The 16584-nt window shown below is 48.0% G+C and overlaps 1 protein-coding gene across 1 annotated transcript in view; it reads right to left on the reverse strand.

Moving 5' to 3' along the window:
• Positions 1 to 16584, reverse strand: part of LOC119454234 (ubiquitin-conjugating enzyme E2 D2) — a 65256-nt gene that overhangs the window by 3490 nt on the left and 45182 nt on the right. The window contains exon 2 of the mRNA XM_037716213.2: positions 1204 to 1457. Coding sequence (XP_037572141.1) covers positions 1204 to 1422 — 219 coding nt within the window. The 5' untranslated portion in view covers positions 1423 to 1457. The remainder of the gene's footprint in view (positions 1 to 1203; positions 1458 to 16584) is intronic.

A 16584-nucleotide genomic window follows, 5' to 3' on the forward strand; every position in this document is an offset into this window, starting at 1 on the left:
CATGTCTTTTCGGGTATTTCTATGTACCGTCAATAAAAAGTTGAATTTTCCTGTATTCCTTAAATTTAGCATAAGGTATTTGTTGTAATCTAGACTTCCATTAACTAACTGCTGTGCTGTTCACATGCTATAAATATGCCTTACGAATAAATTATTTTCAACTGAAACAGCATGAATATTCCAAAGCTGTACCAAGTTTTAATCAGCCTGTTTATTAAATTTCAATCATGATAAGTCTGTACTCGGCGAATTGCCAGTTAACTTTGTTTTTGCTATGCCCTGTGCATTGCCATACAGTACATTAAAAATATAGGCGACCCTCTCCTCTTTTGTTCGCCTCTCTATATTCTCGGTGCCGTGTTTTTAGCATTCCTGTTCTTTTTTTGTCGCCGAATGCTGCCGCTCCACAAGCTAATGAAGGCAAATCTTTATAAAGAGTTAGGCTACGTAGGAACGATAACAATATTGTCAAATTGCATACATACGAAAGGGGACCCCAAAGTAACGAGAGTCATTTTACTGAGGCTTCGCGACTACTGCGTAACGCGCTACTTTATGTAATTTATGACCGGTTTCTTCTGCATTTTCATTTTTACAGCCAAACTGCTAAGGAGAATTCCGCAAAGATTTTCATCTGGTGGTGAAGGCCGACGTACGACGGCGTGGGGTCGATATCAAATGCAAATGCAACGCAACATGTGTCAGAGCTTCCAATTTACTTTGAAATGTAAAAAATAAATACTTATAACATAAAAGTTACCTTGCGTATATATAATTAAAGTAGACAACTAATGCGCGCTGTTCCTTTAACCAGCTATTCGCATTTTTTTCTTTTTCGCGTAGCGTGATACATTCGAGGTCAGATTGGAGTTTGTACGGCTGCGGCAGTGACAGCTGACGCAATGATGCTACAACGTAGCCTCCTGGCCGCCTCGAAGCGGTCGCATAATCAGGGCGTCAGTGTTGATACTGTTGAATCACCATTAAGAACGACCAGCAAATAGACGCCTAAGTACTTCCGACGAAGGATGTAAGAAATCGCTTACACAACTTTGCTGTCTTTGATGCATCAGTTGCTCAAGTCAACATATATCCGCGCAACTTTTTTTTTTATTCCCTATCGGATATTTTCCAGTAAAGCGTAATGATTCCTGCAGGAATCATTGGACCAGAAAGGGCCAACGTTTGCGACTGCCGTGTTACCTGGGGCGGCTTGAACGGGTAGTCGTTGGGGAAGAAGATGCTCAGTCTGAACACCCCGCCCTCGAAAGGGGTCTTCTCAGGTCCCGATATGGTGGCCTGCCAGTTGAACATGTCACCAGCGTCGGTGAGTCCCGCCGAGCAGTTGGACGGCGGGTCGCTCGTCATCTCGTCGAGTTCCTTCTTGATGCGCTTCAGGGTCACATTGGCTCCCGGAATCATCTCACCGCGGTCTGCAGGTCTCCCGTCACCATCGCCTGTGGGAAACATACGATAACGCGTGCAGATGCAACACAATGTTGGAGTTTGAATGACGCGAATCATGTTTGAGTTAACGAGGTAGCAGCATTATAGTGGATGACACGAACACACCCTTTTCGCCTGTCACTGTTAGGTGCGCATCATGAGGACGAAAGCAATGTATGATGCTTGTCCAGGGAAGAACGTTGATGAGAGGGGCATATGCACAGGGCAGTACGACACATATCGCAGCAAATATAAGGTTTCACACCCCTTTAAGTCAAAATGCGACATCCATTCTCAGAGGTTATAGCCAGGAATGGGCAGATATACACGTTTATGTATAGCCATTTGACAAGCGTTGACAGGTCTGTCCCCTTGCTTGTCCTCGTTGTCAATGCGCGTCAAACAATTTTACCTATATATAATGCGAAAGCTTTACATGCCACATTACGCGAAAATCCGGCGTCGTCGAGGGCTGCGTGACCGAGCGATGGCACAAAGTGGCCGACGGCGCCAGGTGTAAAAACACGTCACAAATGTCCGGATTGACGTCACATTTCTCAGGGAGGTTCCCGCAAACGAAGAAAATTAGTGGCTTTGAAGAGAAAATTTCATACATTTTGGTCTGGGTGGGAATGGAACGCGGGCGTCCGGGGTGCGAGACGACCACGGTTCACCGATGCCACGGCGGCTTCTTCTTTTTATTTGTGCGTGTCGGCTCCACGGTTCTGGCTGACTAAAGGGGTGGCCTAATGCGAGCGTCATTGGGCACACGACGCACTCAATGGTGACGAGGTGGCGCCACGTCATCAATGCATAAAATGAATACGTTCATGACGTTCCGTGGTCTATACAGGGTGTTGCTTTCGCATTTCCAGACGTAAGCAGTCTTTTATGTCTCTGCCGAATTTTTCTGTTCCGAAGTTGTCTGTTCGGGAATATACATAGTGACCCAAGTTATCATCATAATTATAATCATCAGTATAATGGATGAATGAATGAATGAATCAATCGATCAATGAATCAATCAATCAATCAATTTATTATAGCGCCCAGGAACAACTACTGATTCTTCGTACTGGTGGATTTGAAAAGTAATACGCCAGACAAAATGTACAAATAAGACAAATCTGGTAGACAAAACAATGCGAGACAGAGAAACAAATAAGGAAACAGAGAACGAGGAGGTGGGTGTAAATGTAGCTAATCATACAACATGATTATCTACATTTATACAAAACACAGGAAATGAATTCTGAAATATGCCCAATACAGACAAAATACTTAATGCATGTTTTTTTGGAGTCCACCCATTGGACAGACTTTTTTTGGACGCGTTCGATAAGGTGATAAATATTGTATTCCGCCCCAAACTACAGAGACATACCGTAGTAGAGGAAGACAAACAGTAAAATTCAATTTCAGAAAGGCCACAGGGTAGCGGAAGAAGCTTAGCGTTTTCTTGAAGTACACACCAAGATTTTTCATTTCATCGGCTCTGAGCAGTGGAGCATCTCAAAGGGTGTTGAAAATTGCGCGTGGTGCATTTTCCGCGCATAACGTAATACCATAGTTTAGGAAGCATTTAAGAGTATCTTATTGTTTCTGCACCAGTTTGAGTGCGAAAAAAATTATCTTTTTGGAGGTCATTGTAGTCGTGAACACTGTTGACAGTCTTAAATACCTTTAAGTCGTCAGCATATAGAAACAATGAAGAGGGTTGAATTGCTGACGAAATGTCATTTATGACATTAAGAAATGTCTTTATGACGAAATGTCAGGAAGAAAGGAGGTTCAAGAACAGATGCTTGAGGAACTCCACTAGTTACATCATAGCTACTAGAACTCTGTCCAATAATGACAACGAAGCATGATCTATTGCTTAGGTAATTTGAGACCAGGGCAGTGATAGGAGGGGGCATGTCCATTTCCGTGAGCTTTGTAAAGAGGAGCTCATGGAAAACTACATCAAATGCTTTGCTTCGGTCAAAGTAAAGAGCGTCTAATTGACCCCTACTATGTACCACACTGGAAGCATGGGTCATAAATGCGACCATATTCGTTGTTGTGGAGCGCCCTGATACAAAACCATGCTGTTCATCTATCGCGATGTTCTTAACACTAACAGAAAGCAGGGAATGAAGTACAGGTTCAAATACTTTTGACGCAGCGCAGAGGATAGATATAGGTCGGCGGTTATTAACAGCACTTCTAGCAACTGATTTGTGTTCGGGTGCTAACCATGCTGCCTTCCAAGCGCTAGAAACCGTATTAAACCTTAGGAAACTGTTGAAGATGTTTGTGAGAACAGAGACAAGTATGCTTCCGTACGCCTTAAGCAGTCGGGAGGGATACCATCACGCCACAAGGAAGGGAAGGTTTCAGGCGCTTCATACACTTGAAAACAAGGTCTTTATTGACTGATAGCGTACGCAGCGTATCAGACAGAGATGTGGCGGTGAAAAACTTTTATTTGTACGACAAAACGTACGAGGAGGTATGCTCGGAACGACCCTGAAGAGGCCGCCCCTTACAAACACTAGGTGGAGCACTTGTACGGGACCCCAGTGGCAGTAGCCGCCACCTGGGCGCGCTTAACCAAGGCCTTTTGGGCCCGTAGGTCTGAGCAGCCAAGCAGGACAGCCTCCCAGTCCTCCCGGGTAGGGTTGGGTAAGGGGGAAAAGGCAGGGTTGGATGGGCAAGCCCACACTATGTGGTAGAGGTCCGAAGACTTCTCCGCACAGTGCGGGCAAGCTCCAGTAAAGGCCGGATCGAAATGTTTAAGAGCCGCCGGGCACAGCATAGTGTTCGTGAAGAGACGGAGCAGGAGACGCTCCTCCTCCTTTTTGAGGCCTCTACACGGGCGGGGGTAGAGTTCGTGGCCGGATTGATAATAAGCTGTAATTTCTGTATACGAGTAGATTGGGTTGGGGGTGGAGTCCTGATCGGCGGGGTCAGAGAAATAAGGAGCCCGGTGAGAAAGCGCGCGGGAGGCAGCATCCGCTGCCTCATTTCCCTCTAATTCCATGTGAGCAGGAGCCCAAACGACGTATCGGGGGTCGGCGTCCCCGGTTCGGCAGCTAGATTGAAGGACGCGATAGGCCAGGAATGGTATCTGACCCTGTTCGTAGTTCCGATAGGCCCCTTGCGAGTCGGTAATGATGGTTTGAGAGCGAGAATCGGATGCAGCCAAGGCGATGGCGACTTCCTCCGCATATGTTATGTCTCTAGCGCGAAAGCTAAGGCCGTTAACTGTTTTGCCTTCGTGGACCACCGCGGCCGTAAACCATCCCCCATGGTGTGGGCCGGTGGAATCCACGTTTTGGAATCATAATGGCGCTCTAGGGCCTCCGCCCGAGCCAGGCGTCTGCCATCATAGTGTGTGCATGCCATGTTCCGGGGAGGAGGGCGCACGTGCAGGGCATAGCGCCATTCTTGTGGCGTACGTATAGCGCTCTTCCATCTGTCTGAGAGGTTGGAGGTGTAGTCGGGCAAGGAGGCGGCGACCCGACAGTGTCTGAGAAAGACGTGTGATTTGGTTGGTAAGATGAACTTCCTTGAGCTCCCGATACGTATTCACCACCCCCAGGCCCAGAAGGCACTGGTTAGAGGTGCTGACTGGGAGATCAAGGGCCCGCTTAATCATCTTTCAGAGGATGACCTCAAGGGCGTCCTCCTCATGCTTGTGGAGATGGAGGTATGGAGTCGAATACAGGATTCGACTAGTCACAAATGCATTAGCCAGCCGCAAGGCATCTTTGCATCTGAGACCCCCGCGCTTGTTGGAAACCCGGCGGACCATGCGGCCCACCTGGTCCCCCACCTACCGCAGCTTCCCTAGTGTTGTGTCGGACCGGCGGTGTTGGTTGGTGAAAAGTCCGAGGACTCTAATTTCATGTTGTTCAGGAATTCGACCATACTCTAGAGAGAGAGAGAGCGATTTTGGACGTGCATTTGGGCGAGGAGCGGAGATGCACGAATTCAGACTTTTGGGGGGAACATTGGAGGCCACAAGCGTGAGCATATCGGTCCACTATGGTCGCCGCTTGCTGCAGGTTGGCCTGCATGTCTCCCAAAGAGCCTTGCGGGGCCTAGATGGTGATGTCGTCCGCCTAGAGTGCGTGTTGCACCCCCGGGACAGCCTCCAGCTGGGCAGGCAAGTTCTTCATGGGCAGATTGAACTCAGACAGAGAAGGCAGGTTACTTGAGGTAGAAGCATATGTTAAACCAAATACCGACAGAAATATTTCGCAAGGACGTCAGCAGTGTTCGAGACAACATCGCTATGTTCCCCAACAAGACATACACACTTGTCATGCTAGCTTCCACACGTTCAATGTGGTTGTAGTAAACATTGTTATAATAAAATTTGCAAAGACAAGAACAGTACCTAAATTCAAGTTTCCACTTATCTAGGCCTGTTTACCACGCTTTTCTGTGTGCACGGTCTGTCCGTTTTATTGATGATATATAGGTTTTATTGGCGCAAGGGCCAGGGATGGCCAAAGAGCGCCAAGAAAAATGGTATGAGGCAGTCTATGAAGTGTGAAATGACAAATAGTATTTGCACAATGGATGTATAAAGGTTACATCAGTTCAAAGGTTACACCGGATCAAAAGGATTCGGTGTAAATGACGGAAAGTATATCAACATTAAAGTAATGACAATGATGCTATGTAGGCTATTACCATGAAAAATATTCTATAAGTGGATAAAATAAAATGTGCCACTGCCAGTGGCACAGCCGCCTCACCAGGGCCCTTGAGTGCAAGGACCCAGAGGCACGTTCCTTACAGCACTAGTATCGCAGCAGCACCCTCTCGAGAGAGGGCATGCTACGAATCTCTTGGGCTGATGACGTGCAGCACAACATCACTTAAAAATGTCGCAGTTTCACCCGAAAGCGAAGCATCAATTGCGATAGCAAATTGGTAGAGAGCTATACGGAGTAACGATAGTAGTTTTATCAGCTGTATAAACTTGGACATGCAGCAGCACCAGCAACGCGGAGAACTGTTGTCGACGCCGTCGGCGTTTTGCCCGCGTTCGCACCGAACGCGCGCGGCGTTGGTGACTGTTGCCGGTGCCTCTGCGGGCGGCTCGGAGGTTTTCGACGCGATCAGAATGGGACACTCGTCGAGCAGCGTCCGAAGTCTTTACCAGCTTCTCGCCTCGCAACGTTTCTATACAAATACGCATTTGGTGCCGCAGCTAAACGTCGCCTCCCCTCCCTCCCTCCCGTTCCACCACGGCCTTTCGCGCGACGGAAGGGGTCACGTTTGCTCTATATAAATGGTGATTATAAAGGAGGAAAGAGACGCTTAATTCTGCAGCCCATCAGGGAGCACGGCGCAGAACGCGCGTTTGCTCTCCGCCGTGCGTTCGCTCCCCGTGATAGCGCGCGTCCCTCGTGCGCTTTCACTCGCACATAAAGCGTACGGCGCGCGCCGAGGATTTCATCGCCGTGTTGGGCGTCATACGGAACCTCACGGCGACGGCGATGCCGACGGCAGAAATCCGCTTTGAGTGTCCATATAATTGCTATCGGAATAAAAATTTAGCACTGCTTTCGTGTCGAAAAACAGTTCTGCGCCGAGAAACAGCGTGCGATGAAGCGGGACATGCTGTTAGTATGCAAGAGGAAAGTGCTTTTTGCGTACAGGTTCTGCTTCCCGACACTCCAGCAAGACGTGGAGCACGGTCAGCATCTCGCCGCATCTACCAAGGCTGGGAGGTTCAGCACCCGTTAAAAGGTAAGAATGGCTACCATATGTGTGCCCTATTCTCAGTCGGCAAAAGAGCACATCACATCGTCCTGACTTTGATGGTGACGGCCAACTTCCTAAGTGGGGTTTAATACATGGAGCTTATTCAGGGCTTCGACATCCCACAAGTGTTGCTAGTAGCTCCCGAGTATTTTACGCAGGAATGGCTTCAGGTCTGTGGCAGGAACAGCTATGGACAGATTACTAGCTTTTGTTGCTAGGGCTTTAGCCATTTCATCTACTAGCACACTTCCCTCAATGCCTCTTTGCCCAGGCACCCAGCATATCACTATGTGTTGGTTATATATATATATATAGTAGTAACTGGATTTTTCAATGGGCCAAGCGTATTTAGGAAAATCAGAAGCACAACTTCGCGGTTATCTTAGGTTTATTATTTTCCCAACAGTTTCGGTCGGTGGACCGACCTTTATCAAGTATTATTTTCCCAACAGTTTCGGTCGGTGGACCGACCTTTATCAAGGGACCTTGATAAAGGTCGGTCCACCGACCGAAACTGTTGGGAAAATAATAACCTAAGATAACCGCGAAGTTGTGCTTCTGATTTATATATATATATATATATATATATATATATAATATATATAGGTTGTGCACAGAAGCGCGTAAAGATCGTTGATTACAGGATTTTTATGTTTGCGTAGTGATTTTAAAGCTTTCGCTATACTTAAAAAGGCTGTGAATATAATGGCTTTTGACAGCTTTGTTTTTCTAATATGTTTCACAGCCGCCATCACTGCATAGGCATCTGCAGTGAAGATGCTGGATTCCCGGTGCAGGACGTCGGATTCTGAAAATGATGGACCAGCAGCTTCAAATGAGACGCCATAATGTGACTTCGATGCGTGTGTGTAAAATTGTGAGCTAGACTACTTCCACTGGAGTTCAAGGAAGTGCATATGAATGTGTGGCTCTGGAGCGTGTTTAGTGATTTCAACAAATGACACGTCACACTGTATCTCCGGCCACAGCCATGGTGAAAGCTGCTTCGCTGGAGCCATTATTTCGTGTGTAAGGAGTGGAACACCCACATCCTCCCTCAGTTTTCTTATACGCAGTGAGAAGGACTCTCTCGCAGAAGGTCGGTTGGGAAAGAGTGTACTAGGTGTTGCATCGTTTATCGTAGAATAGCATGGGTGTTCGCAGTGTGAAATTACTTTCATAATGTATAAAAACTAGAATAGTCCTCTGCAGATCAAGAGACCATTCGTTTCAGTCTACATAAAGGCTCTGTGTGGGCCTTGTTCTGAATGTACCAGTCGCGAGGCGGATATCTAGATGGTGCACAGGATCTAGCATCCTAAGGGCGCTCGGTTCAGCAGAGTGGTAGACTCCAGCGCCGTAGTCCAGACGTGAACCTATAAGTCTCTCGTGAAGGGCCATGCAGCACTTCTTTTCACTATCCCATGTTATGTGCGACAGGATTTTAAGGATATTCAGTGCTCTTAGGCATTTACTTTTAATATAGCTTATGTGGGGACTAAAGCTAAGCGTTGAGTCTAGTATGCTACCTAAGAATTTGCGTTCTCCATTCACAGGTACGCCTTCTCCATGGAGTTCAATACTGAGCTTTGGGACCATGCATCTCTTTCTTGTAAGCAGGACTCAGGAGCTCTTATGGGAATTTTGCCTAAATCCATTTTCATTCGCCCATTAGGACAGTTTGTTCAGGCCTTTCTGAACTTGTCGCTCACAGATGGAAAGGTTGCATGACTTGAATCCTATGTGCACGTCATCAATATATGCAGAATAAAATAAGCTCCGTTGAATATGGGAGCGTAAAGAGTGCATTATAATATTAAATATGGTGCAGCTAACTACGCCACCCTGCGGCACTTCAGTTTCCCGTACAAATCATCTAGAGGAAGTTTTTTCAATTCTCACACGGAATCTCCAGTTGGAAAGGTAACTTTAAATTAAGTTAAACATATTACCACGAATTCCCATGTCGCAGAGGTCTCTCAATGTTCCGTAACGCCAGGAAGTATCCTATGCCTTTTCCATTTCGACGAATACAGATAGCAAGAATTGTTTATGAATAAAGGCACCGCGAGTGCTTCCCTCAATGCGTACGAAATGGTCACTCGTCGATCGACATTCCCTAAAACTGCACTGGCACGGGTCAATCAGTTTGTTAGATTCCGGAAAATACAGAAGACGGTGATTAGCCATTTTTTCGTAGAGGTTGCAGATACAACTTGTGAGGGCTATTGGACGGTATCTTGTTACTATTGAAGGGTCTTTACACTCTATTTCAAAATCGGGACGACGATGCCTTGTTTCCATGCAGGTGGAAGGTACCTGGCAGCTCATATAACATTGAAAAGTGCGAGTAGCGTCATTTTCGTGTCATTGTGGAGGTGTTTATTCATGTCGTACAAGATTCTGTCAGGACCCGGTGCAGAGCTTTTGCAAATGTTCAAGGATGCTCTTAGCTCGGCGATATTAAGAGGAAGGTTATAAGCGTGATTCTGAGTGCATTTGCGGTAGAGTATCTTAAGTTCGACTACTTCTTTGTGTTTCAGGAATGAATTTGATACTGGATCGAGCTGGAAACTCTCTCGAAGTACTCACCAAGGGCGTTGACCTGGCGATCTAATCTGTTTCCTTGTTCATTGACCTGCGGTAATGGAAACGTTTCCCGCCCCTTTAGCCTTTTTGGGCCATTCCATACTTTGGGCTCCTGGGTGTAAGATGTTATGCCAACGAGAAATCTCTCCCAGCTAGCCCTCCTGGCCTGTCGCCGCGACCGCCTTCCCTGTGATTTTACGAGTTTAAATTCTATGACATTTTCTGCAGTCGGGAAGCGGCGCAGTACGCCCCACACTTTGTTTTGTCTTATTCGCGCCAGTTTACAGTTCTCATTCCACCAGGGGACCCGTCTTTTACTTGAGATGTTTGTTTGGGGAGTGAATTTTGAAGCTGCGTCGAGAATAAAAGCGGGAAAATACGCTCATGTGTCATTAATACAATCTCGTGTTAAATAAGTTGAATCTTTAAAACTTTTCCAGTCAGCGGATGGTATCTTCCAACGGGAGGGGGGTGTGCGATGGAGACTGTCATGTGATGGAGCTGGTCAATGAGCTCGAAGAAATCTGTTTTGCTAAGTAAGTTGGTAGTGAGGAGGTATGTAAGTGCAACAGATTGTTATTAATTTGTTAAAGAAAATTGCTCGCACGGACACCGCCTCAAGGCGCGTCTGAAGAGAAGGATTCTGGAAAGCAACAGACTTATCTACAATTATTGCTACACCACCGGAGGGGTTAACAGTGTCGTCACGCTCTTTCCGGAGGTTGCGTACTGTCTGAGGAAGTTTGCATGTGTGGGTTTTGGATGTGCTTCCTAAATACACAGCACTTTTGGCTAATATTTATGGAGGCGGAGGTCCGTGGTATCGTCCTCTAACATTCCACTGAGGGATTTTTGTGTTCATTTCGATAGTGTTTTAGGCTGTGCGTTTAAGAATGCAAAGTTAGGTCACGGACCCTTTCCAGACGCCGCGACACGAGATTTTTCTTTTTTGGAGCGGTTGGTAGAATCGTGCGGCTCCTTAGGCGTTGGCTGCGACCTCACAATCGGTGTCGTGTCCGTGGCCTCTTGCGAGGCGCTGCATTTGCTTGGAGAGCCTCGCCTCAAAAGACGAGACCTTGGAGCCCACCAGCCCGGAGGTTCATGAACCCTTCTTGGATGGCGGAGCAGCATGGCTGCACCCGGCGAAGCGGCGGATGGCGTCACCACCGGCTCACTACGCGTGTGCGAGACAGCCGCAGGCGGCCGCGCCACTTCGGCAACGCTGTTCTTTGGCAGGTACGATAGCCGCCTGCGTGCCTCCTTGAAAGTTATTTTATCCTTCGCTTTAATTGTCACTATTTCCTTTTCTTTTTTCCAGGATGGGCACGAGCGCGAGTGTGCGGCGTGCTCCCCATCACAGTTCACACAATGTAGAGAGCTCTCACAAGACTCAGAGGAGTGTTCATGAGCACTGCATTTCGCACAAGTTAGGCGGCCCCGGCAGTTATGTGAACTATGGCCGAATCGCTGGCATTTAAACATCGGAGAGGATTTGGCACGTATGACCTAACACGAAGCTTGATCTACCTGGCCTGGATGGACTCGGGCAGAACACTTGAGTTGAAAGTAAGTATCAGGTGCTTGGTCTGGATTTCTTTTCCGTCATGCCTCATCTTAATTCGCTTAACGTTGGTGACATTCTGCTCGCTGAAACCCTCCAGAAGTTCAGTCTCAGTCAGCTCCATCAGATCATCATCTGAGGCAACGCCACGGGGGGTTAGTCATAGTACGGTGCGGGGTTACTGTTACTTGGGCATCTCCAAATGACGCTAGATTGGGCAGTTTTAACAGCGAAGCTGTTCTATCTAACCATAAACAGTGCCGCCTGCTGCCGCAAAACCTCACCGAGCTATGACGTCACTGCGTTGCCTAGCGACCACCTCGCGGAGCGGCGTGTGCCTCGCCTCCTCTCCGTGCCGTGCACATGTTGCCTTGACATGGGACGTTAAGGAGAGGGAAGGAGAGCATGCGCGCGGCGCGGGCAATGCTCGGGAGCGGGAAAGAGAAAATGAAAGCGAGATATAGAGAGAAAGAAATTGTAGAAGCACCAAGGAGGCAACGCGCAGAGCTGCTGCCAACACCACCCGCTTTGCCATAAACTTTCGCTAGATATCGAGCGGCTAGCCTCCAACGTGTTCGGCGTCGGCAAGCAACAGCGTTCTTGGCACTGTGCCAACCTTGGTTAGCCTGCCTGCGTTTGTGGCATGCCAGGAACGCTGTCGCTCGTAGGCGCCGACGCGTCCAGCACTAGTCACGCGAAATGTCGCGAAAGGGAAGGTACCTCCGTTAACTTAACTAGTTTAGTTAAACCAAGTTAAGACCTAGCAGCAACATGTTAATACCTAGCAGTAGGAGCCAGTAAGACTTGAGGATCGACAGCTTCGCTGTGCCTAAGCTTTGCACGACCGAGTGTAAACGTGCCCGTTTTAAATGCGAATGCATTTCTTAGTCGGGGCATGTCAGGCGTCTGTCGGTGTCCGCGCGCCGGCAGGTGTTATCTCTCTGCTCTTACTCCCTCTCCCATAGCAACAGCTGCGGGCGCGCGCGCTTATCCTCGCCCCTAGCAACCGGAACCAGTGGTGCGGGCGGAGTAGCGGAGAGTGAGTGGAGAGGAGGAGCGCGCTCTGGCGTGTGAGGGCGCTCGCATCGCGGGAACTCGACGGAGCTCCCGCGTGTGTGGAGAGAGTGTAGGAGAGGGTAGGTGCAGTGCTTCGCCGCTCCTTCTCTCGCCGTTCGCTCTCTCTCCTCCCTGCGCCCCACTCTCCCGTTCGCTCGCTCGCACGTATATACACGGCCGGGCTCGACTGGCGCGCGCGCTCGCTTCTTACGGCCTTCGCATCGGGGCTAGTTCATGCCTATCGCCGCTGCTTGGAGGGGTGCGCTGCGACCCCACCCTCTTGCTCAGCTGCTCCCAGCCGATCTGTGCAGGCGCGCAACGCTGGAAGATTGGGTCGGGCGCGCTTCTTACCTCACCGTGCATTCAAGAACAAGTCGCCTAATTGTAGAGGACTCGTAAATGGTTCATCTAGGCTTCTTATAAATGGATGCAGTGTAACTGTATTAATACATCAAGCTTCTTTAAATTCACTGGGGATGCATGCGCCGGGAGAACAGCTCTCCGCCATCAAATGCATTTTGAGGAAAGAAAATAAATATGTATTGCTCGTATGGCACTTACAATGGTTGCCATACTTTCAGGCGAAAACTCTTGCGGGCACAGTAGCTCACAAATGTGTCTTATTCACAATTACAATATGAAGGGTTTCCTTGGCGGCTTGTGTACATATAGGCCGAAGGCTTGTTGTTTTCTTCAGTGAGTTGGTTTGACTGATTTACAAGGAGTATTCTCAGAAACTTCTCGGTAATTAGATTTGCGGATCGTATCGCATTACTGTCGTCAACACCTTCAGGGCAGCTCAAGATGGGAGCGCGTTGTAAATGGGGCTGCACTGCTCTTTCGAGTACTTCTAGTTCATTCCTGCGTGGCAGGTGTTCGGAGGCTTTATCGAAAAAAAAACGCTATTTATTTATTTTTATTTTATAAATACTGCAATCACCATGCGGTGATTTTAGCAGGGTGGTACAAGCATAACGAATACATTGTTATGTACAGAAAATGCACACGGTAATAAAGAAAACTGTTATTTGAATAAATACAAAGCGTACAGGTTGGGCACACGCAACGTTACTCTAAAGAAGTAAAACACTGTCACTGCAAACATGGCACAAACAAAATAATGTCACTGTAAACATGATAAAAAAGAAGTTAATGTTGGCGCAGAGACGACGCCATTTTTTAGCTGGTTCCAGTCCACTACTGTGCGCGGAAAAAAGAATACTTAAAAGAGTTGCTGCGTGAGGAAAAAGGAGTTATAGTGAAATTATGTATTTGCCGAGTAGCGCATCCGGAGGAGAAGGCTATGATCTTTGTTATGTCGATCTTATAATTCCCCTTTATTAGTTGATGCTATCTTGTCCAAATATCTTGTCCAAAAGCGCTAGAAACTCGGGCTTGAAACTCATTGCTTGAGAACTGGTGAAAAGAAACACCGGGTGTTTTCCCGGAACGCGACTTGCAATACGGAAGACAGCAATACACTATCACACAGCAGTTATATACCGATCTGCAATGAACGGCGCCAAGTCTTGGCTGTGGCCGCGCGTACTAAAGGCGTTGTACGACCGTCTTCAGGTTGGATGGATGGATGGATGGAGAACTTTATTAGCGTCCTTCTGGGCGCGGAGCCCACAAATTACTTCATACGGAACGACACTGACAGAGCACCGAATAAAATGCGCGGGAAAACGATCGTGCGAGCGCGAAGGCAAGCGCATGTACGCGGAGCAGGGTCAGGGTCGCAGCGCCCCTACCGCCGACGGGAGGCGAAACGTCTTGAGAAACTCTCCCATTGTTTCCCCGACGGGTGAGAAGGCCGTAAGAAGCGAGCGCGCGCGCCAGTCGAGCCCGGCCGTGGTATATATAAACGGAGTGAAGCGCGCGCCTCACTCTCGACCATTCGCTGGCTGGGCGCCTCTCAAGGCGATGGCAGAAGTCGGTGAAGGCGAATGTCTGACGGCAACGGTACCCCTAGCAAGAAGTGTAATACAATCCAACCCGAGCATTACACCTCTCGCTGGAGGTGACGTCACTGCAGTAGCTTCAACGTCATCATCAACCGGAGGAGAAGAAGCGGAAGACAAGGCTGCGAAGCGAAGAGCGCGTGATGCCGAACGCAAGCGAACGAAGCGAGCTGCCGATACCGAACTCCGTGCTTGGGAAGCCGCTGTGAAACGCCAACGCCGAGCCGAAGATCCGGAAATGTTTCGTTAACGAACATCGTCTTGGAAACTGCGTTGAGAGTAATCGCCAACTGCAGAGGATCAACACAAACAGGTGCTGATGAATGTATAAATTAATGGTTACGGTACAAATCCTCGTCTCGTCATTAATTTACGCCATTAAAATTACTACGCCGTGTACTCTCGGCACAAGAAATGCATTCGCATTTCCTCATGATTCCCTTCGGGGAGGTGGGGGCAATTTTTTTCATATTGCTTCTGGTTGCGGAGCTCCAAGGGGACATCACCACTTGCCATCCTCGATACTTTATAACCTGGACCAGAAACTTCAGTCAGAGACTTTCAAGCTCGGAAACTTGAAATTCTTCGCACTGTTTTGTCTGGTGTTTCAGAGTAAATCACATGGAATCGTGGGAAAGATTCTTTTTGGCGAACAAGAAACTGGAAGAATTCATCGATGCACCCTCTTTTCTGAGGGCGATCAGAGACTGGAGGGGAGGGGGGAGGAACTAGCCATAGATGAATGTGTAGCTTTTGGTAGCAACGCCAGCCACCCACCGTGGAATCCTGCAAGGGGACGCGGCAGGGCCTGTAAACACACGTCCTGCAGACGTCCGCTATCCGTCACCACTATAACCGGATATGAAATATCCTAGGTTGACTAATCACGCAGAGTTAACCCTCACTGCCAAGAAGATCGGAAGTAATGTAGAAGAGAGGAGAAGACAGGAAAGATTGAAAGTGAGAGAGAAATACGAAGGTTGGAGAGGAGGATCGGAAAAGCAACTACCGATTCCGGGAGTTGCTACGTGAAGCCGAGGCCAAAGGGGTGTGTTGCCTCCGCCGAGGGGCCATAAAGGTCCAAGCACTGAGCATTGGCTCAACCCCGAGGATCTCCTTTTCGTCGGACACGGCTAAGTCGCGCAAGAATAGAGGCGGGGAGGGGGTCCAACCCATGTGTGCTAGGGTACGTGGTGTCGCAACACACGAAACGCCTGCTGACGCAGACGCCCCTCCAGGGTATCAGTTTTATTGTCTTTTTTTAGTTCTTTAGAAAACCAATGAGGGAACTTTGAAATTACGAGCGGTTTTCTAGGCATAAGTACGCGCATGCCATCGTCAGTGACTTTCGTAAACAAATTGCCCTTTTCGTCAACATTAGCGGTCCCAGCTATGAACGAACAGTCAGCGTCTTCAAGATGACTGTACAAGTCAACGTACTCTCCAAGGGATAACTTGAAGCTGCGCTTCGTGTCGTTATCGGAGCGGATGCTGCGTTCCCGCGCAACCGGAGTTCAAGAAACTAAAAGCAAAGTGTATCTTGTCTGGCACAACCGGGTAACGTTGCTACGCATGACGGAAATAGTATCAAGGGCCGTAAGACAGAGATCTAGAACGTTGCCACAGCAGTTCTCAGTGAAGTTCAGCTGCTGCATGGAATTAAAAGAAATAAAGTAAAGTAAGGAGTATAATAATAATATCAAAAACAATAATAATAATAACTACAACAATAATCAACCTTCATTTTACATACATTACAGGAATCGGGCCTCTCTTATTCATAGCCGTCTTTCGCCAGATAACTCTACCTTATGCCTGCGAATTTACAAATTGCAGCCCTCCGCTGCGTTTCCTTTCACTTGACCCTCATTTAAGAATTCTAATAGACGACCAGTTATCTGTCTTACGCATTATACGCCCTGCCCAACTGTATTTCTGTGAACTAGAATATCGGTCGCCACTATTTGCTCTTTAATCCACTGCGCCGTCTTACCGTCTCTAGGTGTCGCTAAGTGACGTAGCGTGTTGCAGTGTAACGCCTAATTGATTGATGCCTGATTAATGGTTTTTCGTGGCGCAAGGGCCAGTTCTGGCAAAATAGCGCCGAACACATGGTGCAACGAGTTGACAATGCATATGATGTCAAGGATGTAACATGGCTGTAAAGGGGCCTAAAATCAGTCGATGTATACATGCGTAAAT

The sequence above is a fragment of the Dermacentor silvarum genome, chromosome 5, assembly GCF_013339745.2.
Source record: "Dermacentor silvarum isolate Dsil-2018 chromosome 5, BIME_Dsil_1.4, whole genome shotgun sequence".
Classification (NCBI taxonomy): Eukaryota; Metazoa; Arthropoda; class Arachnida; order Ixodida; family Ixodidae; genus Dermacentor; species Dermacentor silvarum.